General features: G+C 36.8%; 1 protein-coding gene across 1 annotated transcript in view; it reads left to right on the forward strand.

The window, feature by feature from the left end:
* The window catches only part of CNGB3 (cyclic nucleotide gated channel beta 3), a 150,338-nt gene that overhangs the window by 58,561 nt on the left and 68,338 nt on the right, over positions 1–23,439 (forward strand). The window contains exons 4-6 of the mRNA XM_003125585.6: positions 15,180–15,325; positions 16,974–17,102; positions 17,965–18,173. Coding sequence (XP_003125633.3) covers positions 15,180–15,325; positions 16,974–17,102; positions 17,965–18,173 — 484 coding nt within the window. The remainder of the gene's footprint in view (positions 1–15,179; positions 15,326–16,973; positions 17,103–17,964; positions 18,174–23,439) is intronic.

A 23,439-nucleotide genomic window follows, 5' to 3' on the forward strand; every position in this document is an offset into this window, starting at 1 on the left:
CTACAGATTCTGTTACATTTACTGTCTTCTTTCTGCAGTGATGGTAGGGAAGAAAACCGCTAAGAAAAAAATAGATAAGCAACAAGAACTTCCTGTATAGCACAGTGAATTATACCCAATATCTTTAATAACCTATAAACCTGAAATTGTATCAGCAAAAAAAAAAAAAAACAATCACCATGCTGTACACCTGATACTAAAACATTGTAACTACACACTATAATTTTAAAATTGCTAAGAAAGTTATAACTAACACTCATTGTGGACTCATAGAGTTCCCTATGCCCTCTGATTTTTCCCATCAACTGGGAATACAGCTGTGCTTCTTCAGTGCAAATGGCATCTTACTGCACCAACCTGCAGACAATTTCTTCTGCCTTCATCCACTCTGTGAAGATCTGGTGAGCAAAAAGGCAACCTACTTCATTTACTGTGAACATGGTTTCCCATGTAATCACCCTAATGGTTGACCATGGCTCTTGAATCCACCCTCTTCAAAGGTAGAGAACTTCCAGAACCATTCTCACTTTGCAAGAAACATTCCTGTGAGTAGTTTGGGCAATGCTTTTTTTTTTTTTCATTAATAATAACAACAGTGATCTTTTCTAAGTCCCTCATATTGTGTAAGAATTAAATAAGTTACCATATGAACCCATGTGCTTTCCATCATTAAGAAACTTCTCAAATTTCCTGTTTTCCAGCTAGCAATTTCCTGTTTTCCAGTATTGCAAGCTTTTTTGTCATTTCTAGAGATTTATGGCATTCAGCCTATTATCTTGATCTAATATTTTATCTGCTTTTTAAAATAGCTTTAGCCCTTTTGTTCCCAGACATGTATGCATTTTCTAATAGACTACTCAGGCTGCCATAACAAATAGTACTGACTGGGCAGCTTAAATAACAGAAATTTATTTCCTCACAGTTCTGGAAGTTAGAAGTCCAGATCAAAGTGCTCTCAAGATTAGTTTGTTAAGGCCTCTCTTCCCGGCTTATAGACAGCTATGTTCTCATTATGTCCTCACATACCCTTTCTTCTGCAAATGTACAGAGAGAGAGAGACAGCCCTCTGGTGTCTCTTCCTCTTCTTATAAGAAAACCAAGCCTATTGGATTAGGATCTAAACCTTATGACCCTTTTTAACTTGAATTACCTTCCTAAAGGTTCTGTCTGCAGTGGTTGCATTGGGGTTTAGAGCATCAATATATGAATGGGAGGGTTCAGTTTGTAGCACATACCAATAGACCAGTTCTTAAATAAGAAAATACGATTTACTCAGAAGCAGATAATAAGTTAGAACAGATGTAAGGGCACAAGTAAAATGAAAGAGAGGGGTATTAACTAAAGAATCTCCAAAGTGTTAGGTTTAGGTATGTTTGTGTTCATTTCATAATTAGTATCTACAATTTACCTATTATACACACCAAATATTTCTGTACTTTATAAAAATCTTAGAGTTCCCATTGTGGCTCAGTGGTAACGAACCCTACTAGTATCCATGAGGATGCGAGTTTGATCCCTGGCCCCACTCAGTAGATTAAGGATTGGGTGTTGCTGTGAGCTATGGTGTAGGTTGCAGATGCAGCTCAGATCTGGTATTGCTATAGCTGTGGTATAGGCCGGCAGCTGCAGCTCCAATTCCACCCCTGGCCTGGGAAAGTCAATATGTTGTGGGTGTGGCCCTAAAAAGAAAAAAAAAATCTTTATAGAAAAAAAGAATCTTTAAAGTAAGTGGTGAATGTAGAATATGCTGTCTTTCCTGATGAAAAGTAACATGCAAAAATATCTATAGAATAAATGAATGAGACATTGAAAATGCACCTCACAACTTCCCCATGACACCAATTTTTAGGAACATTTGTAATACATACTTTTAACTATTCAAACTGATAGTGTATGAAAGAAATAATAAAAATATAGTTATAGCTTACTTTACTCTCAAGCCTGAAACTCATTAGGGAATTTAAGATGTTTATTAAAGTGAAATATATTAGTTCTTAAGATTATTTTATGTTTATATTGAAATGCTATAAAAGAAACCCAAATTCTCTTTCCCATTGGGTTAAGATTTGGAGAGGATTCTTATGTGTGTTAGTGTACGTCTGTATGCTATGTGTGCATATATGTGTACATATGGATTTTATGGCTATAAATTTGAGCATGATGGAGGATAAATGTGAGAAAAAGAATTTTATATATATATATATATACACGCATGGTGTGTGTGTACAGGAGAAAACTGAAAGAACACTGTAAACCAACTATAATGGAAAAAATTAAAATCATTAATGAAAAGTTATTAAAAATAAAAATAAAATGAAATTTATATGGCAATATTTTTATAAATTTTATGTGACTTTAGTCTTAAACAGTTGTTTAGCTTTCAACGAAATTAGGTACCAAATCTATGGACCATTAGAAAGTGATTCACTGACAATAAAATAAGTGTTATATATACAAATTCCAGCACAGTTTAGCAGAAGAGGTCGAGAGAGTAGACTGCTGGAGGAGGTTTGCAAACAAGATTTGGAGCCATAAATGCATCATAGGATGTTCTGCACAGATCAAGAATAGTTTAGGTTAGAAAACTGTGCATCATAATATCCATATGTACATTACCATATGTACAAACTAATGTGTACAAACAATACCATATGTAGAAGGGAAATGTGACAAACAGCTCAAAATTTTCACAGTATTTAGAGGTAAATGTGAGAAGACAGCAAAGTGAGGCTTGGTTAAATTATATCTTAATGACCCAAGTTTGCCTAACATTTGTAGTTTATATCATAGAGTACCAGACACATTGGTGAAAAATCAGAATTTTGTGAAAATTTCAAGTGTTTCCATTCAGAAATTTAATCCTGAAAAGTTTTTCACTTATTCAAATCAGATTTCTTTTCTTCAGTTGTACCTTTTGAGGACAACTCTCTGAATTTATCCTTAATTAATATAAACACAAGTCAAAAAAAGTGACCCGTGACTGTCTCCCCCTTAAATTTCCCAAACTAGAATATAATATTCTTTTTTATTTAAACATAGTTGATGTACAATATTATGCTATTTCAGGTGTACAGCAAAGAGATTTGACATTTGCACAAATTATGAAATGATCACCACCATAATTCACCATCATTAAATATTATTAACCTTTTATTATGATGTCATATCCTGGGGTGTATTTATTTTATAATTGAAATTTTGTACCTCTTAAACCCTTTCATCAGTTTTACCCACCTCCACCTTCTCCTGTCTGGCAACTACCCATCTGTTCTTTGTATCTATGAGTCCATTATATTTTGTTTTGTTTGTTTGTTTTTAGAATTGACATATAAGTTATTTGTCTTTTTCTAGTTGACTTATTTCACTTAGTGTAATACTCTCTAGATCCACCCACATTGTTAAAAATGTCAATATTTAATTTATTTTTATGGTTGAATAATATAACATCAACAATATTAATTTATATATAATGTATAGTTTATACATACATACACACATACACACACCATATCTTCTTTATCCATTTGTCTCTCAATAACACTCAGGTTGCCTCAATATCTTGGCTACTATATTATTGTGAGCCACATGGGAAGTCCTTGGCTACTATAAACAGTACCACAATATACATTGGGATATATATTTTCCAATTAGTGTTTTTATTTCCTTTGGATAAACAAACAGAAGAAGAGTTGATGGACCATATGGTAGTTCTGTGGTTTTAAATTTTTTAAAGCTTTATTGAGGTATAGTTGATTTACAATTCTGTGGTAATTCCTGCTGTAAAACAAAGCAATTCAGTTATACATATACACATATCCAGGATTTTTCAGATTCTTCTCCCACATAGGTTATCACAGAATATTGAGTAGAGTTCCCTGTGCTGTACAGCAGGTCCCCGTTGGTCATCCAGTCCATAGACAACAGTGTGCATATGTCAATTTCAAATCCTCATTCTATCCCTCCTCCCCTCCTTTCCCATTGGCTAACCATAAGTTTGTTTTTTAAGTCTATGACTGCTTCTGTTTTGTAAATAATTTCAGTTGTATCAATTTTTTTAGGTTCCATGTATAAGTGATATCATATGATGTTTGTCTTTCTCTGACTAACTTCACTTAGTATGATCATTTCTAGGTCCATCCATGTTGCTGCAAATGGCATTATTTCATTCTTTTTATGGCTGAGTAATATTCCATTGTATATCTATTTACCACCTCTTCTTTATCCATTCCTCTGTCAATGGACATTAGGCTGCTTCCATGTCTTGGCTATTGTAAATAGTGCTGCAAAGAACACTGGGGTGCATGTATCTTTTCAAATTATTGTTTTCTCCAGATAGATGCCCAGGAGTGAGATTGCTAGATCATATGACAGTTCTATTTTTAGTTTTTTGAGGAATATACATATACTGTTTTCCATAGTGGTTGTACTAAGATACATCCCCAGCAAGAGTGCAGGAGGGTTTCCTCTCCTCCACACGCTTTCCAGCATTTATTGATAGTAGATTTTGATAATGACCATTCTGACCTATGTAGGGTGAAACTTCATTGTAGTTTGATTTCTATTTCTCTAATAATTAGCAATGTTGAGCATCTTTCTTTGTGGTTTTTTGTCCGTCTATATGTCCTCTTGGAGATATATCCATTTAGGTAGTGTAAAAATATTGTTAACTTTTCCTTAAATGATTGCTAAAACTCAGTTGTGAAGCTGTCTTGTCCTTGCCTTTTTTGGGAGGGGGGGTAATTTTCTTATTCCTGATTCACTTTCATTAGTAATAATTGGTCTATTCACATTTCCTGTCTCTTCAGGATTTAGTCTTGGAAGATTGTACGTTTCTAGGAATTTATCCAGATTGTCCACTTTATTGGTGTATAATACTCATAGTAGTCTCTTATGGTCCTTTGTATTTCTGTGATGTCAGGGGCAATTTCTCCTCTTCCGTTTCTGAATTTATTTATTTGGGTTCTTTCTCTTTTTTTCTTGATGAGTCTAGCTAAAGGTGTGTCAATTTAGTTTATCTTTCCAAAGAATCAGCTCTTAGTTTCATTGATTTTTTTCTATTGTTATGTGGGTATCAGCTGCAATTATTTCTGCTCTGATTTTTATAATTTCCTTCTTTCTAACTTTGAGCTCTGTTTCTTCTTTCTATTCTAGATCTTTTAGGTTTAAGGATAGAGAGTTTGAGATTTTTCCTGTTTTTATGAGATACATCTGTATCACTATAAACTTTCTACAAACTTGCCTCATGGAACTGCTTTTGTTGACTCCCATCGATTTTGGAATATGGTGTTTCCATTTTCATTTGTCTTCCAGTTTTTTTTTATTACCTCTTTGATAATTTTAGTGACCCATTCATTGTTCAGTGTCATATTGTTTAAACTCCATGTGTTTGTTTTGCACTTTTAAAAATTGTAGCTGAGGAATTCCCTTTATGGCTCAGTGGGTTAAGGACCTGACATAGTGTCCATGAGGGTTCAATCCCTGGCCTCACTCAGTGAGTTAATGATCCAGTGTTACTTCAAGCTGCAGCATAGATCACAACATTGCCACAGCTGTGGTGCAGGCCAGCAACTGCAGCTCCAATTCAACCCCTAGCCCTATGCTATAGGTGTGGCCCTAAAAAGGAAAAAAAAAAAAAAAAAAAAAAAAAAAAAAAAAAAAAGGTAGTTGATTTCTAGTCTCATACTGTTGTGGTCAGAAATGACATTTGACATGATTTCAGTCTTCTTCAAATTATCAAGATTTGTTTTATGGTCTAGTGTGTTCTATCCTGGAGAATATTCCATGTGCACTGGAAAAGAATATGTATTTTGCTGTTTCTGATGGAATGTTCTATATATTTCTATTAAATCTACTAGTCTAATATATCATTCAAAGACAGTCTTTCCTTATTGATTTTTTTGGTCTGGATAATCTTTCCATTGATATGTTTGATGATAAAGTCCCCTACTATTATTGTAGTACCTTCATACATATATATATATCTTTTGAATTAATGTATTTTTTAAGATTTTATTTTTCTAATATAGTTGATTTACAATGTTCTGTCAATTTCTATTATACAGCAAAGTGAGCCAATCATATATGTGTGTGTGTGTGTGTGTGTGTGTGTATACACATACACATTATTTTTCTCACATTATCCTCCATCATGTTCCATCGAAGTGACTAGATATAGTTCCCTCTGCTATACAGCCAGATCTCATTGCTTATCCACTCCAACTTATATGGTTCTTAATAGTTACTTTACATTTAGGTGCCCTTACAGTGGGTGCACTAGTACTTAAAAGGGTTATGTCCTCTGGTTGGCTCGATCCCTTTATTATTACGCAATGTCCTTCTTTGTTTCTTGTTGTAGTCTGTGTTTTAATGCATATTTTATCTGATATAAGTATTGCTATCCTGACTTTCTTTTTGTTTCTATTTGCATGTAAAATTTTTTTTCCATCCCCTCACTTTTAGCCTGCGTGTCTTTGGATCTGAAATAAGTATCTTATGGGCAGCATATAGATGAGTCTTTTTTTTTTAACCCATTCAGCCATTCTATGTATTTGATCAAGTCACTTAGTCCATTTATATTTTAAGTAATTATTGATAGGTACATACTTATTGCCATTTTATTAATTGTTTTCCAGTTATTTTGTGGCTCTTTTTAAAAAAAAATTTATAGCTGCCCATATAGCATATGGAAGTTCCCAGGCTAGGGACTGAATCTGAGCCATAGCTGCAATCTATGCCACAGCTATGGTACTGCTGGATCCTTTAACTCACTGTGCCAGGCCAAGGATTAAACCTATACTTCCTCAGCAACTCAACTCAATGAATATTCTTTTTTTTTTTTAATCTTTGGTCCTTTTTAAGGCCACACCCGCAGCATATGGAAGTTCCCAGGCTAGGGGTCTAATTGGAGCTGTTGCCGCCAGCCTACGCCACAGCCACAGCAATGCCAGATTCTAGCTGCATCTGTGACCTACACCACAGCTCACAGCAACATCAGATCCTTAACCAACTGAGCAAGACCAGGGATAGAACCCACAACCTCACAGTTCCTAGTCGGATTCGTTTCCATTGCACCATGATGGGAACTCCCCAGTGAATATTCTTAACCTACAATGCCATGGTGGGTACTTCTGTTTTGTAGTTCTTTTTCTTTCTTTCTTTTTTTGCTCTCTTCCTTTGTGATTTGATGACTAATTTAGTGTTATGTTTGAATTTCTTTCTCTTTTCTGTGTATGTATCTACAGATTTTTGGTTTGTGGTTACCATGAAATTTAAATATAATTTTATATATATATATATATATTCATATATGTGTGTGTGATTATTTGAAGCTGATAATCTCTTAAATTCAGCTGATAGTTCTTAAATCAGCTGGTAGTCTTATTAGAACCTTGTACATAAGTGGTTACTTTTACTGCTTTTCAAATGGTATTTTTCCTTTTTCTTTCTTTTCTCCTTCTGGCACTCCTGTAATATAAATGTTAGTACACTTGATATTATCTCAGTATTTTTTTGTTTTTGTTGTTGGTTTTTTTTGTTTGTTTGTTTGCTTTTTAGGGCTACACCTGTGACACGGATGTTGCCAGGCTAGGGGTCCAATCAGAGCTGCAGCTGCCAGCCTGAACTACAGCCACAACAACATGGGATCCTACTCACATCTGCCACCTACACCATAGCTCAGAGCAACACCGGAAGGCCAGGGACTAAACCTGCATCCTCATGGATACTAGTAGGATTTGTTTCCTCTGCACCACAACAGGAACTCCTCAAAGTTTTCTTAGGTAGCATTCATTTTTTTAAATTCTTTTCCTTTTTATCTGTTTAGCTGGGGTGATTTTACTACTCTGTCTTCCAGATCACTGATCCATTCTTCTATATCATCTAATCTACTATTGATTCCTTTGAGTGTATTTTTAATTTCAGTTACTATATTCTTCATCTCTTGTTCTTCTTATATTTTTATCTTTGTTGAAATTCTGTGCCATCTATTCTTCTCTCAAATTCAATGAGTATCTTTATGATTATTATCTTAAACTCTCCTTCAGGTAAATTACTCATCTATATTTCATTTGGTTTTTTTTCTAAGGTTTTGTCTTATTCCTTATTTGGGGACATATTCCTTTGTCTCTTCATTTTGCCTAATTCTCTGTGTTTATTTCTTTTTTGTTTGTTTGTTTGTTTTTACCTTTTTTAATTTTTTTTATTACTCAAATGAATTTATCACATCTGTAGTTGTATAATGATCATAACAATCTGATTTCACAGGATTTCCATCCCACAGCTTTTATTTCTATGTATTAAGTAATTGAGTTACAATTCTCAATCTTGGAGAAGAGACCTTATGTTGGAGACACCTTATGTGACCCAGCAACACACTCCCCTCTGGTCACCAAAGATGGGTGACCAAATAGGGGTGCCCCTTTGTGGGCTGCGTGCCCTCCTCTTGTTGTAGTAGGTCTGACTCCTGTGGGCACACTGGTAAGCAAGGCTCTCCCCATTCACTTGACTGCAAGGAATTGCCTCATGCAGTGACTGTGACCTACTGGCAAGTGGAGGTGAGTCCCCACATGCCTGGCTACTTATGCTGGGGGACGCCAAGGGACCTGCCAGTGGCTGCAGCAAGATACCCTCATGACTTGCAGTATAGTAAAGGAGACAATGGATCTGGTGCCAATCCACTGGTAGGCAGGTAAGCCACTGGTGCTAATAGGCTAGAGGGAGGATTCCTAAATGGCGCTTTTTAGCACCAGTGTCCACAGAGTGCAATAAGCTCCCCAAAACGGCTGCAGCCAGCATCTCCATTCCCAGGAGAGTCCCAGTTGCCTCCTGCCTCTCTAGAAGGCTCTTCAAGATCAACAAGCAGATCTGAACCAGGCTCCTCTTAAACTATTGTCTCTGTGCTAGGATGTGTAGTGTGTGAGATTTCATAGACACTCTTTTAGAGCAGAATCTTTGTTTTTTGTTGCCTTCTGGCTCTCCCAAACATAAGCCCTGCTGGTTTTCAAAGCCTGACAATCTAGGGGTTCACCTCCCAAATGGAGGACCACTGGGATGAGGAGCCAAATTCCCTCACTACTTGGGGAGAACCTCTGTGATTGTGATATTCCTCCCATTTGTGATTAATTGGCCCTGGGGTGTGGGTCCTGACAGCGCCATGTCTCCACCCATCCTACACTCCTTGTTGTGATCCCTTCTTTATCTCTTTGGTTGTAAAAAAAAAAAAAAAAAAAAATCTGTTAGTCTTCAGGTCTTTCTCATGGATGGGGGCTCTGTAAATAGTTGTAATTTGTGTGTGCCTGTGAGAGGAGGTGAATTCAGGGTCTTCCTACTCCTCCATCTTGACCACCTCTTTCCCGAAATGTGTATATCATTTGCCTAATTCTTACGTATTATTTAAGACAGAAATAGCAGGTTTTAATGACTTTAACCAACTGAAATTTTTTAACGAGTTAAGCCACTGAAATGTGAATTAATTCTTAATTAGGCATTAAGAAGAATCTAGCAAAGTTTGCAAAAGCCAAAAGTTATTCAAGAAGAATTTATTACTGGAAAGAAATACTACTTTCAAATGAGTTTAGGAACTAATGAATGGAAATCTAAAATATTATTTAGCTAACAAAGGCAGATTCTAAGTGCTTTTCTTACAAAATATTTTTAAGACAAATGAGGAGAAAAATGACAAAATTTGATGACATTATACTTTTCCCCAACCAATTTTCTTAAAAACTACCAATGAAATCTTACTTGCTAAATTTCAAGTCTTCTTTTATTGCCCGTATTACTCACTTTCTGTACAGTATAAAACACTACTGACTTCCTTTTTCGAACTCTTAGCTTCCCTAACTTTTGTGACATTTTTCTTTCTCAGCTCTACCTCCATAATAGCTATTTCTCAGGTCTTTTACTTAGGACACTCCTTAAATGTCAGCAAATTCCAAGGTTATGACTTCCCAATCCCTGCTTGTTCTGTGCAATTTCCACCATCTCCTCTAGACAGGTGATTCCTTGTTCAACATATCCAGTTCTGTCTCCCCTACTGTCTTCCAGACCCAAATTCTCTACTGCCTGATATACTGAATGTATTTTAAAGACCTTAATTCTTCATTCACACCTCAAGTTTAACATATACTAAATTTAATGTATTTATATTTATCTTACAACTTATGATTCCATCTGTGCTGCCCATGTGGTATCACAGTCATCCAGTTTTAGTCCTGCTAGTTTCCTAGGGCTGCCATAACAAATTACCACAAATTGAGGGGCTTAAAACAACAGAAATTTTCTCTCACAGTTCTAGAGGCTAGAAGCCTGGAATCAAGGTATTGGCAAGGATGGCCCTTCTGGAAGTTCTGAGGGAGAATTTGTTCCATGTCTCCCCCCTAGCTTCTGGTCATTACTAGCAATCCTTTGTATTTCTTGGCTTCTACATGTGTCACCCCAGTCTCTGCCTCTGTTGACACATGGCATTCTCCCAGTGTGACTCTTCTGTGTTTTCACTTGGCCGTCTCACAAGAACTCCAGTCATTAGATGAAAGGTCCACCTTACTCCAGTATGACCTCATCTTAAATAGTTACATCTGTAGAGATCCTGTTTCCAAATACAGTCACATTCTGAGTTTACTCTGGCAGAAAGCTATTCAATGTGTACATGAAAACTTTCCTAGAGTTCAAATAAATACCAATTTAAAAGAATCAATTTCAAAATCTACACTTTACCTATGTACTCCTTCTTGTTTTGTTTTTTCATTTTCTTAATTTTTTATTTCCCCAAACATTATTTTTTTCTACTGTACAGCATGGTGAACCAGTTACACATACATGTATACATTCTTTTTTCTCACACTATCATGCTCCATTATAAGTGACTAGACATAGTTCCCAGTGCTACTGATATTCCTGGGTACACCTGCAGACCATTCCTTTCACACTGGCTTTCCTATCACTTTACAAAAGAAAGGTCTATTTAACCCATCTCAATATTACTGTGATGCATTGCCCTGGAAAGCAAAATTTTCTGCAATTCCAGACACAGGGCCAATTGTTGATTATATAATTTTTTTTTTCTGCCTATATCTCTGATTGGACTCCAGTCATTAGACTTTAGAAAGTGAGGAATACTGCTATAATTCTCTTACTGGGTATCAGCTGTTTTTAAAGAAGAGTTTCCTATCAAAAAAAGAAATAAATTGTACTTAACAATAACCAATTCTTTATTCTTCCATAGGTACATATAAAATTTTAAAAATATTACCCATCTCAATCAGAGATGACTACCAATAAAACTTTCCATTCATGTTTGTTTACCAAAATTTATAAAATATATTTACTGTTTCCCAAATCTTCATCAAGAAATTGTGAGAAACAATTCTTTTAAAATTATACAATTAAGAGTTCCCATTGTGGCCCAGTGAGTGAAGAACCTGACATAGTATCCATGAGAATGCAGGTTCAATCCCTGGCCTCATTTAGTGGGTTAAGGATCTGGCACTGCCACAGGCTATGACATAGGTCACAGATGTGGCTTGGGTCTGGTTTGCCATGCCTGTGGTATAGGCTGGCAGCTGCAGCTCTGATTTCACCCTTAGCCTGGGAACTTCCATATGTCACAATTATTGTCTTAAACAGAAATAAATATAATTAATAATATAAACTAGAATTATCAAATATAGTTCAAATGTAGCATTATTATGTAAGGCATATCCATTGGTTCCCTCTTATACTTCCACTCACGTCTTTGTTTATTCTATGAAATATATGTTTTTTCATCTCCATTTAACTTTTTCTTTCATTCACAAAATTACCTAAGGATAAATACACTCATGGCTTCTGTAAGTGTTTAGGTGGGAAAGAAAACAGGCAAGGATTACTGTAGAAAAGAGCTGGGGGGAAAAAAAGGCTATAATAGATTGACATATTAATGCTCAGCTAATACAAAAGAGAAGTACATAGTAGCTAAAGTACAGCTATGGTTTAGAAATGCTGACATGCTTTCTAATATAATTTTCAGTATTTTAACTATGAGGTATATTTGTATAGTACAAACTTGTGTTAAGTGGCAATTATATGGACAACAGGGCTTATAGATAATTCAAGAAAGGAAAACATTCTCCTTAGGTCTTAGGGCTTGAATTAGACATTTTGACAGTTTGACTATCTGACTTTACAGTTAATGATCCACCAACACTCATCTTTATTTTTTATAGATATTTTAGTGCATTGAGACACATCAAATAAGGTCCAAAAAAAGGTTGGAAGTAGTGGGTAAGCATTTATTTGAAAATTTGCATTGTCCTAGATCTCGTGAAATATAAAGAAAATATACCATTCTTGACCTTGAGAATGTCAGTTGATGATTATGTCATATACTAACATTGCTTTAAATATCCAATATGCACTGAATCATCAAGATCTTGTTGCCAAAACTGTATACCTGAATTCTTCATGGGTATCACAAACAAAGTCTTATTACAAGAGGTCCTATAAATACCATGAATTGAACACACACACACAATGTATGTCCACACAACTCATTTTTTTCATATACTCACTTCATACAACCATTTCATTTCTAAATTCCAATTTATATTAATGTTTTCATGGATCTAGTCTCTTGTAATAGTGATCTTAGTGAATATAGTCTCTTGTACAAATTATTCTTGATTATTTGGATTTATCCAAAAAGTTCAAATTCTTTGATCTGCCTCTAAAATACTTCTTTAGTCACTCTCTTTTTTCCTCATCAACTTTAACCTATTAACGTCCTTCCTCACCTCCATGCATTTACCCTGCTCCTCTTCAACTCTCCCATATTGTTACTTTTCCAAAACGTCTATCTCCTTATACTCCTCATTTGCCTAATATTCTCCACAGGTTCCCATCAGCTTTCAGGTTAATGTTTAAACTCCTAAGCCCATCATAAGGAACCATCAAAAGCTGACCTCACTCACCTGTCCAGACAGAACCCCCATCACTCCTGTCACCCCCACCACCACCTGGCCCCCTCCACAGGCACACTTTCTTCCAGTCAAACCAAAATACTTGCTGAACACGTCATGATTTTTTTTTCACATCTTTGAACATACTGTCCTCAAGATCTGGAAGTTCCTTCTTTCATTTTTCTGTCAAAGTCCTTCTAATCCTTTCGAACTAAGGATTCTTTCTCTGTGAAGCCTCTCCTTGATACTGCAGGCCAAATTCAATGTGAGCATGGCATTTTGTACATATTTTTAATTACTTATTATTAGCTACTTGTTTACCTCCTTGCCTCCTCCATTAAACTGTGAACCTCCATAGGAATAGCCTCTGTCTAAATCATCTTTCTATTTCTGATACAAAATGTAGAAACTCAATAACTGCTCAATAACTGCTAGGCATGTTAAGATTTTTAATCAGAAATTTGTTAAATGATATAAATGGCATTTCTTGATCAGAAAAAAAAAGTTTTCCTGATTTTGTGTACCTAATGCCCTCTTATTTCTGTATTGCTTAATATGTATCAGATTTGCTTCCATTGACACTCCATCTTCACCATCCTTGAATTGTTTGTAAAGGTCTTAGTGGGACACACCTGAAGAATCTTGATGCATATAAATTATATGATGATAATTAGAAGAGGAGGGAGAAAGACATCAGTAGTCTGGGACTTTGTAAACAATCAGATATGATGTGTTTGTGATTCATGTGGAAAATGGAGATTAAAGGAGAAGGGTTCATATTAAGGTCCCATTTAAATGGAATCCACTGGTTACGAGTGCCAATGTGAACCCCATGGGTTCCAGTCTGGAAGTGAGATGGAAAGGGCAGCTATGGATGTAAGAAGATGAGACTGGTTAGAACCTATATGGGCCCATGTAGACCCAGTTTCAGACCTCAAAAGAAAGGCAGGGAGTGAGGGAAACCTAGATCATTATGAAATATACTGGTTTATATGTTATACTGTGTTTGTATGTTTTCTTAGAGAAAAGAAATTCATTAAAACATATGAGATAAATTAGTTTTCTACAACTAATTATCAATTTCTATGACAAATTATCACAAACTTATAGACCTAAAACCACATTCATTTATTAGCTCACAGTTCCTTAGATCAGAATTCTCAAGTGCTTGGTTGGGTTTTATGCTTAAGGTCTTACAGAGATTAAATCAAGGTGTCAGCCAGGCCTGACTGAGTTCTTACCTGGAATCACTGAAGAAGAATCTACTTCAAAACTTACTCAAATTATTGGCAGAATGTGGTTTCTTATGGCTGTAGGACTGAGGTCCTTGTGTCCTTGCTATCAATGCACCAGGGATCAATCTCAGCTCCTAGAGGCTTCATACAATTCTTATCAGGGGGCCTCTTTCTCCTTCAAAGCCAAAAATGGGGAATTAATTTCAGGTAAAATTCCTTTTTGCTTAAAATCTCTGACTTTCTGTTCTGTCACCAGCTGGAAAAATTCTCTGCTTGTTTTTAAAGGGCTCATTTGATGATATCAGACCCACCTATATAATTTCCTTATCATAAAAGTCAACTCAGTCACATAACACTATTAATTATGTGAGTAAAATCTACAATAATCATTGTCCCTGGGTTATGCAGAACATATACACCAAAAACCCACATTAATGGCATTGCCTACCGTGACACTTACAGCTTTTTATCTTCCCAGGATACGATCTAATGGCAGAGTTATAGTCATCAAGATTCAATATGGCCAAGAACAGTTATTTGGTACTTGTGGATTCTATTTTTTTTTTTTTCTTTTTAGGGCAACACCTGCAGCATATGGAAGTTCTCAGGCTGGAGGTCAAATCGCAGCTGCAGCTACTGGCCTATGCCACAGCCACAGCAACATGGGATCTGAACCACATCTGTGACCTACACCACAGTTGAAGGCAAAGCCAGATCCCCGACCCAATGAACAAGGCCAGGTATCGAACTTGTATCCTTATAGATATTAGTTGGGTTCATTTCCACTGTGCCACAACAGGCACTCCAGGATTCTAATTTTTCAATGGCAAATCTGTATTGCATAGGCACTATTTCCAGCAAACGTAATTCTTGAGTTGTTCTTTTCCATTGTGGAAGGAGCACTTAATAATGTTGGGTATATAAGGAAAGTGAAGATAACCCCTTCCTTGTGTGTATCTCCTCATGGCCAACTCTGTCATCATTTTTTTTTTTTCTCCTTTCATCCAAAAAGCAAACCGCTTGAAGCCCCAGTTATTAATGAGTATGCCGATGCCCAACTACACAATCTGGTGAGAAGACTGCGTCAGAGAACAGATTTCTACAAGAGAAAGTTGGTGGAAGGTGAACTGTCCTCACCTGAAGCCAGCCCCAAAACTGGTGAGCAGTGTTACCTCAAAGTACTGGAAAGGAGGAGGTTATGAGTGAACATGTATTCTGCAAATGTTTTAGTTCAGGTTCCCCTAAAAGCAGACTCCAAGACAAAGATTTAGCTACAAATATTTTATGTTAAGAATGATCCAGGGAAGTGAGAGTGGTAAGAGAGATAGAGAAGGGATTTAAGACAATAAAAATATGCTAATGACAGAATTACTGCTGTGGGCCACTGGGATTTGCTTCAGCTGAAATGTATGTGGATAACACCTAAGAATTATCCTGATAGAGGAAGATGGGGTATCAATCCACTAAGTCCTGTCCTTCAATGGCTAAGGGTTGCTGCTGGGACATGTACCTAATATTCCAGCACTCCACAAACCAGCTGGGAGAAAATCTCCAGAGAGAAAGACGCAGATCCCTCTGCACATGACCTCCGGTCCATGGTATAATGTGCAGGCCAATGACAATATCTGCTCTAGCAAGTTTTATTGCAAATATTAATTAATAATACCTACACTATACAAAGCACTTCTTTTTAAGCTTTTTTTTCAGGGTCGCACTGGAGGCATATGGAAGTTTCGAGGTTGGGGTCACATCAGAGCTGTAACTGCTGGCTTACACCACAGCCACAGCAATGCCAGATCTGAGCCATGTCTGTGATCCACACCAGAGGTCATGGCAACTTTGGATCCTTAACCCACTGAGCGAGGCCCGGGATGGAACCTGTATCCTCATGGATACTAGTTGGATTCACTACCACTGAGCCATGATGGGAACTCCCTACAAAGCATTTATAATAAAAATACAAGAACACTATCTAAGTACACAACAGAACAAAGGACATCAATGAGCTAATCACATAAGGGGAAAGACAATTATCAGTCTCATAATTATAGAAATGCATTTATGAAAAATTAGTAAATACAACAGAAAGCAAAAGTGATATGTCATATATAGAGATATATAGTATATATACCAAGATTACATCTATATAAAACATTTATATATGTATAGACAAAGTAGAGGAGAAATTTTGGTTGTTTAATAAAAGATAAATAAAAATAAAATTGTTAGTTACATGGAATGGAGTTGAGAGTTTCCTTATAATTCTTTAGAAAGGAAATTGGCTTCTCAAAATAAACTACGTATTGTATACTAGTTTCTTTTTAAAGAGAAGAGTCTAAAATATAGTCACCATAGTTTGATAAAGATTTGAATTATTTGAAAGCAATATTTTGAGCTTTACTTACCCATAACTAGAAAGATATATATGCAGCTAAAGATACATGAAACTAAAACCTGTGGGAGGGTGTAATTTGTAATTTCTCTGTTCAGTGTAAATCCAAAGCATTATTTCTGCTCCATGTACGTGGGAATGAAGCTCGGTATTTAAAACATTCCTTTCGTGATAACCTTTGGGACACTTAATTAGTGAGATTGAAATCTGCTATTTATATCCAAATTTCATTGTTTTCATTATCTGGATATTCTCATAAATGACAATGTATTAAATGTCATGAAATGCCTCATTTGCCTGCATTGAAAGGGAAAGAAGTTTCTGGAATGTTTTGACTCCAAGAAATCCAAGTTTTTTCTTTGCTATGCTAACCTAACCTCTTAAAAATGTTTTCCTCGCTTTTTTCCTAAAAAGCAAAGCCCACAGTTGTATCATCAACACAAGAAAGCAGTGCTAAGCTAAAAGAAGAACCTTACCAGAAGGTGCCTCTGACAGAGTACCTAAAGCGAATTAGACTTCCACAAAGCATTGACTCCTACACAGGTACCATCAAATGGTGGACCATCTCAGTGGGAGGGCTGGCTATTACCAGGAACCTCTGAAACCCAAAGTCAAAAAGAGCTTCCATTTTCCCTGCCCGCATTCTCTCTAGAAAGCAGAATTTAAACTGTATTACTACAATGAATCATTTTCCCCTTTCTGGTGAAAATAGATTAAATATTCCTGTCTGTTTTTATAAGACAGTCCAGGGCTTGTCTGTACATAATTACTTTTGAAAAAAGTCCCAAAGCATTCAGCAGTATGTTCACTGACAAACCCACCCCTCAAAAAAGAAAAATTTTGATAAAATATCTATCTTCTAACATATGGCTTCACATTGTTAATTAATTTCATTGAACAAATCCCTTCCCACGGCCTTCCTTGGGTATAGGAAAGCCATGTGTGCAGGGTCAGGGACTGCTTTCACCAGCTAATTCTTCCCCTCCTCACTTCAGTCACATCCCTGCAGGCAGGCTGGAGCCTTTGGCTCACTGGTACTGGGTGGCCCTGCAGGGTAACTACCCACAAGCAGAAAGCCCTCTGAGGAAGTTCTCCCGGACACGGTACCTCCAACTTTTCCTGGGTTCCCCTTTCCTGATCCAACTAGTGTAGTTACTCTTGGGGACAGATTCAGTGGGCACATCTCTAGGAGAAAGAAAAGCTGACAAGATGACTGAACATCCCTTGCAAATCCCGGTGCTTCTGCTCTAGGGGCAGAACCGTGCTGAAATGTTTTCAATAAAACCTCTTAAACAAATTGCTTATCTCCAGGGGGAAGTGCCCCAACTTTACCAAACTAAGCAACAGAATTATTTTAAGGTTTTTTTTACCTGCCGCGGGATTACTTCAGTCGCTATTTTTCCAGATCGATTCTATCTTCTGTGGCTCTTGCTTGTCACCATTGCTTATAATTGGAACTGCTGGCTTATACCGCTGCGCGTCGTCTTTCCATATCAAACACCAGACAACGTCCACTACTGGCTTTTCACGGACATCGTATGCGACATCATCTACCTTTTTGATTTGTTATTAATCCAACCCAGACTCCAGTTTATGAGAGGAGGAGACATAATAGTAAGTAGGGCTTGGGAGAAATAAAAACTGACAAAGGAATATCAGATTGAACTACAAAAAAAAGTTTATGACATTGCTTTATTTAATGTCTGACTGGTAACAACATTGCTTTATTTTCTCACTGTCTGTATGTCTTTAACCACTGGAACCACCAGTATAATAATACTTGCAATAATAATAACAATAACACAACAGCCATTGACCACTCACCATGTGCTGAGGACCATGAATTTCCTTGTGCTTCAGTTTCCTCCTTGTGCTTCAGTTTCCTCATCTTAAAAATGGGAATAACAATAGCACCTTCATAGTACTGATGGGAAGACTGACTGACTTGATGTATGTAAGGTGCCTGGAACTGTGTCTGGTGCCTATCTTCTTTTCACTCTTCAGTTTCCAGATTCATCACACTCCATTCCTTATCATCAAATGCAGCAGTCTATCTCAGAAACATTCTTACCCTTAGAAGAAATTATCTTCTGAATTTATTCTTCCTGTTGAGGGAATTTCATAACCAATCCAATCAATCTAATACAGAAATAGAATATATTTCCACAAGCACTGTACCCAAATCTTATAGCCTCTTATACCTCTGCCCACAGGCCCTTCCCTAGCTAACTAGAATGATGCTTCCTTTCCAACTGATGGCCACTGTGATATCCTTGTCACAGCCCCAATGAGGGCCACACAGAACAAATCCTCCAAGGTCACAGTAGGAAGAGCATAGCATCCAACTGTATGGCACCTTGAATTCATATATGCTTTTAAAGAATAGAGGTAAATTTCTGAATACTTTATTTTGAATCTCCAGATGATTTTAAATTATCAGAAAGCTGAAAGGAGTCATTTGACTTATTTTTTTTTCTTTAAAAAAATATTATTTGTTAGGGAATGTCTCCTGTATTTGAAATCTTTTCTAGGAATAAATTCTAAAGGCAAAACTAAAACTATAGCAAAAATCTATTCAAATACTCATTGTGCAGATTTTAGAGTATTAGTTAACTCACCAGCATGATCCCCAGAGCTTACTAGCAGTTTGATGAATGATGATGATGATGTGCAAATAAGTAAACAACACCCCCCCGCAAAAAAAAAGAGCGCTAATTTTGACCTCCATTAGATGCACAAAGGGGGAGAAAATCAATGTTTGACAAATGGAAAATGACAAAATCAGTAAAGAAAGACTTTTATTTTCAATTTTCTAAAAGGCCTTTGCACACAATGGAGTGTTAAAACCAAGAAAAATAACCAATAAAAACACACTCAGTGGGCCCTATTTAAAATACATTATCCCAAGCTGCAAATACAGAGCAGGAACTAATTGCTTTGTTTGTTAAAATGTAATTTAATGGGTTCTTTAATTTAGAGTAGGTAGTTTTAGCCTTTGAAACTTGATTACATTTTGGTAAGAGGACTATTCAAGTTGAGTACCCAACCTGAAGACCTCACTACATTTAGCTATCTATATGACCTTGTTGGACAAAACATTCATTCATTCATTCAACAAATGTTTATTAAATACCTAGTTGCCAGATATTCCAGGGCTGGAGGATAGAAATATTAATTCCCCAAGAGCTTGAGAGAAAACAGATACCAGACTAAGGTCCTGGAGGCCACAATAAAGGGAACTGGGAAGATTTACAAGTTTTCCATAGTGTTTATATGCAATATCTTTCTTCAAAAAATGGTACTGCACAGAGAACAGAATTTGACTCAAGAACCAACAAAAAAAAATCTATCTAAAATTTCCTTTATAGAGACCACGAAGAGAGCCGGAATTGACAGTGGCGGTTATTTAGATGTGAGATTTAAATGCACAGCACTTTGCTAAGCCTACCAATCACAAGGGTCCATGGAAACACTCAGGGCCGCCTAGTGACCATGTCTCGCAGGCCCACCATTATAGTGTTTTAGTAACTATTTATAAACTGGGGTTACTATTTATAAATCTGGAGGAGATTAACCACTCCCTTCTCTGTGCTGTGCACACTTTACTAATTCTTCCATGGTTTTTTTTTTTAAGTTTTATTGAAGTATAGTTGATTATAATGTTGGGATAATCTGCTGCACGACAAAGTAATTCAGTCATACATATACACATATCCATTCTTTTCCAAATTCTTTTCCCATATAGCTTATCAGAATATTGAGTAGAGTTCCCTGTGCTATACATCAGGTCCCCATATTGTTAAATAACAATTAAGCTCACAATAATGTAATAGAAACAAATATACCAGCATCAAATTTCACCCCTGATATTTACTAATAGCAATGCTTTAGGAAAATAATTTACCCTTTCACTGAGTACTATCTTTTTCATCTATAAAATAGGACTAGTACCATCCACCTTATAAACTTATTGTAAGACTAAGTAAGACAATGTAAATACCTAGCCCAGGGTCTGGCTTCTAGAAGATGTGCTGTAAATTGCTGACTGAATCAAATGAATGAATGTCCACACACTAATCTCTTGTCTCCTATTTGTATATATATCTCACTTTCTTTGTTTCACTTTTTTATTAAATTATAGATGATTTACAATGTTGTGCCAATTTCTGCTGTACACCAAAGTGACCCAGTTTTATATATATATATATACCCTTGCTTATGTAATCTTCCATCATGGTCTATCCCAAGAGAGTGAATATAATTCCCTGTGCTATATAGTAGGACCTTGGTGCTTATCCATTCTAAATGTAATAGTTTGCATCTACTAATATCTCACTTTCTTACCTGGTAATAAATTTCTTGAGAGTTTGGGCAGTGTTCAATTCATTTCCCTATTTTTCCCTGGAACTCAGAGGGTATACTTAGGAAATGTTTGAAGGAGTGAAGAATGGCAGTCTTAGTTCAAACACTTTCTTTCCTTGAATAACTGTTTAATCTACATGGTAGTTTTATATAATATTATTATTCCTGAAACATTTATATCTCTGTGAAATTTTGGAATTTCTATGAATTGCTTAAAGGAAGAGATAAACAATAAATAAATATAATAATACTTTAGTTAGGAGTCTTCAGGAGTTCCCATTGTGGTTCAGTGGTTAACGAATCCAACTAGGAACCATGAGGTTGTGGGTTCGATCCCTGGCCTTGATCAGTGGGTTAAGGTCCCGGCGTTGCCATGAGCTGTGGTGTAGATTGCAGACGTGGCTCGGACCCCAAGTTGCTGTGACTCTGGCGTAGGCCAGCGGCTACAGCTCCGATTCGACCCCTAGCCTGGGAACCTCCATATGCCGTGGGAGCGGCCCTAGAAATGGCAAAAAGACAAAAAAAAAAAAAAGTCTTCAAAGACTATCTGTTGGAGAAATGCTTAAGTGCAATTATCATACCCTTTCTAAAGTAAGCCTTTAAGAGAGAGAAAGAAAGAGTTAAATAGGGTTACATGTTAAAAAAAAAAGTGCCTGGAAGTTCCGTTGTGACTCAGCAGGTAATGATCCTGAGTAGTATCCATGAGGGTGCCAGTTCAATCCCCAGCCTCACTCAGTGGGTTAAGAATCTGGCATTGCCCTGAGCTGTGGTGTAGGTCATAGACTCAGCGTGGATCCTGCGTTGCTATGGCTGGGGCTAGGCCAGCCGCTGTAGCTCTGCTTAGACCCCTAGCCTGGGAACTTCCATATGCCACAGGTTTGGCCCTAGAAAAGCAGAAGAAGAAAAGGAAAAAAAGTGCCTGGAGTTCCCTAGTGGCTCAGCAGGTTAAGAATCCAGAATTATCACTCCTATGGCTCTGGTTACTGCTGTAGCACAGGTTCAGTCCTTGGCCCCAGAACCTCTGCAGGCTACAGGGATGGCCAAAAATAAATAAATAAATGCCTAATTGATACCAGTAAGTATGCTGATCCTCAGAAGGCTTAATGATGCCAAATTAATTTAGTGCACCAAAGAGGGTTTTTTTGGGGAGAGAGGGGGTTGTCTTTTGGGGGGGGGGGGCTGCACCCACAGCATATGAAGTTTCCCATAAGGGTCAAATGTGGAGCTGCTGGCCTGCACCACAGCCATAGCAACGCAGGATCCAAGCCACATCTGCAACCTACACCACAGCTCATGGCAACGCTAGATCCTTAACCCACTGAGCAAGGCCAGGGATCAAACCTGCATCCTAATGGATGCTAGTCAGATTCATTAACCACTGAGCCACAACGGGAACTCCCTTTTTTTTTTTTTTTTCTTCTTACGGGAAATCGTTGGGTTTTGTGATATGAGTCATAAAAAAGGTAAGCCCTTGGGGCTGGGTGATGCAGAGGAAATTGTATAAAGGATGGAACACCTGGTCCAAATTTTGAGGGATGAATTAAATTATCTGCACACCTTTGTCCCCATAAAAAAGTGAAAGATACGTCCCAAGTTCTGGGAACAGAATAGGTAAAGATATCAAAGTAAGAAACTGATGCACTGCTAAACAGACTAAGTGTGAGATGCTGCTAGAGGTAAGTGAAACAGAAAAAGGAGAGCCATGTGTAGCATGAAAAGGAGCTTGGATTTTCTTCTTTAAGTCATTTGGAATCATAGGAATTGACATAAATAGGAATTATTAATGATCTAATCTAGCAAGATCATCTGGCTGCCATTGTAGAAATATTCAAAGAAAGCTAAGACAAAAGGCAAGGAAACCAATGCCCAAAAGAGAAAATAGGTATGAGAAAATTTTAGGAAGGAGAATCAGCAGAACTTGGTTGCTGATTAGATGAGGGCTGAGAGTGAATTGTCTAGGATTACTATCCAGTGGAGACAAAGGTGTTCCTGGGCTTCTCAGCAGAAGGAGGAACATGGTTAGGCTTGAGGGGAAATGGAGAATGATGATGAATTCAGCTTCATTGCAGGTTACATTTGAGGTGAGTAGAACTGCTAAGTGAGGAAGACAATAAGCATTTGCTATACAGGTTAATAGCTCCAAAAAGTGATATTAAGGGGAGGTGAGGTTTGTAGTATCAACATGGTGATTTTGAAACTGTGAAAGTGGATGAAATTTCCCAGGAAGTTAATAGAAAGAGAAAAGAGGAGAAGGCTGAATCCTAGGAAATATAGATTTTTTTAATGGCTAGCCTTAGAATCCAAGAACACTGGAAAGTTGGAAATGAAGAAGTAAAGCAAGAATGTCATTACATATCTTTTGGAAAGAGATAGTTTCAAGGACCAAATCGTTCTCCAAAGTCAAATACGTCAAAAAAAAATTTTTTCATCTCTTCATTCCTTTATCTATTCATCCACTCAAATATTTTTGGGCTTTTAATATATACTAGTCACTAGTTATGTATAGTTAGTTGCTAAA

This window comes from Sus scrofa, chromosome 4 (assembly GCF_000003025.6).
Source record: "Sus scrofa isolate TJ Tabasco breed Duroc chromosome 4, Sscrofa11.1, whole genome shotgun sequence".
Lineage (NCBI taxonomy): Eukaryota > Metazoa > Chordata > Mammalia > Artiodactyla > Suidae > Sus > Sus scrofa.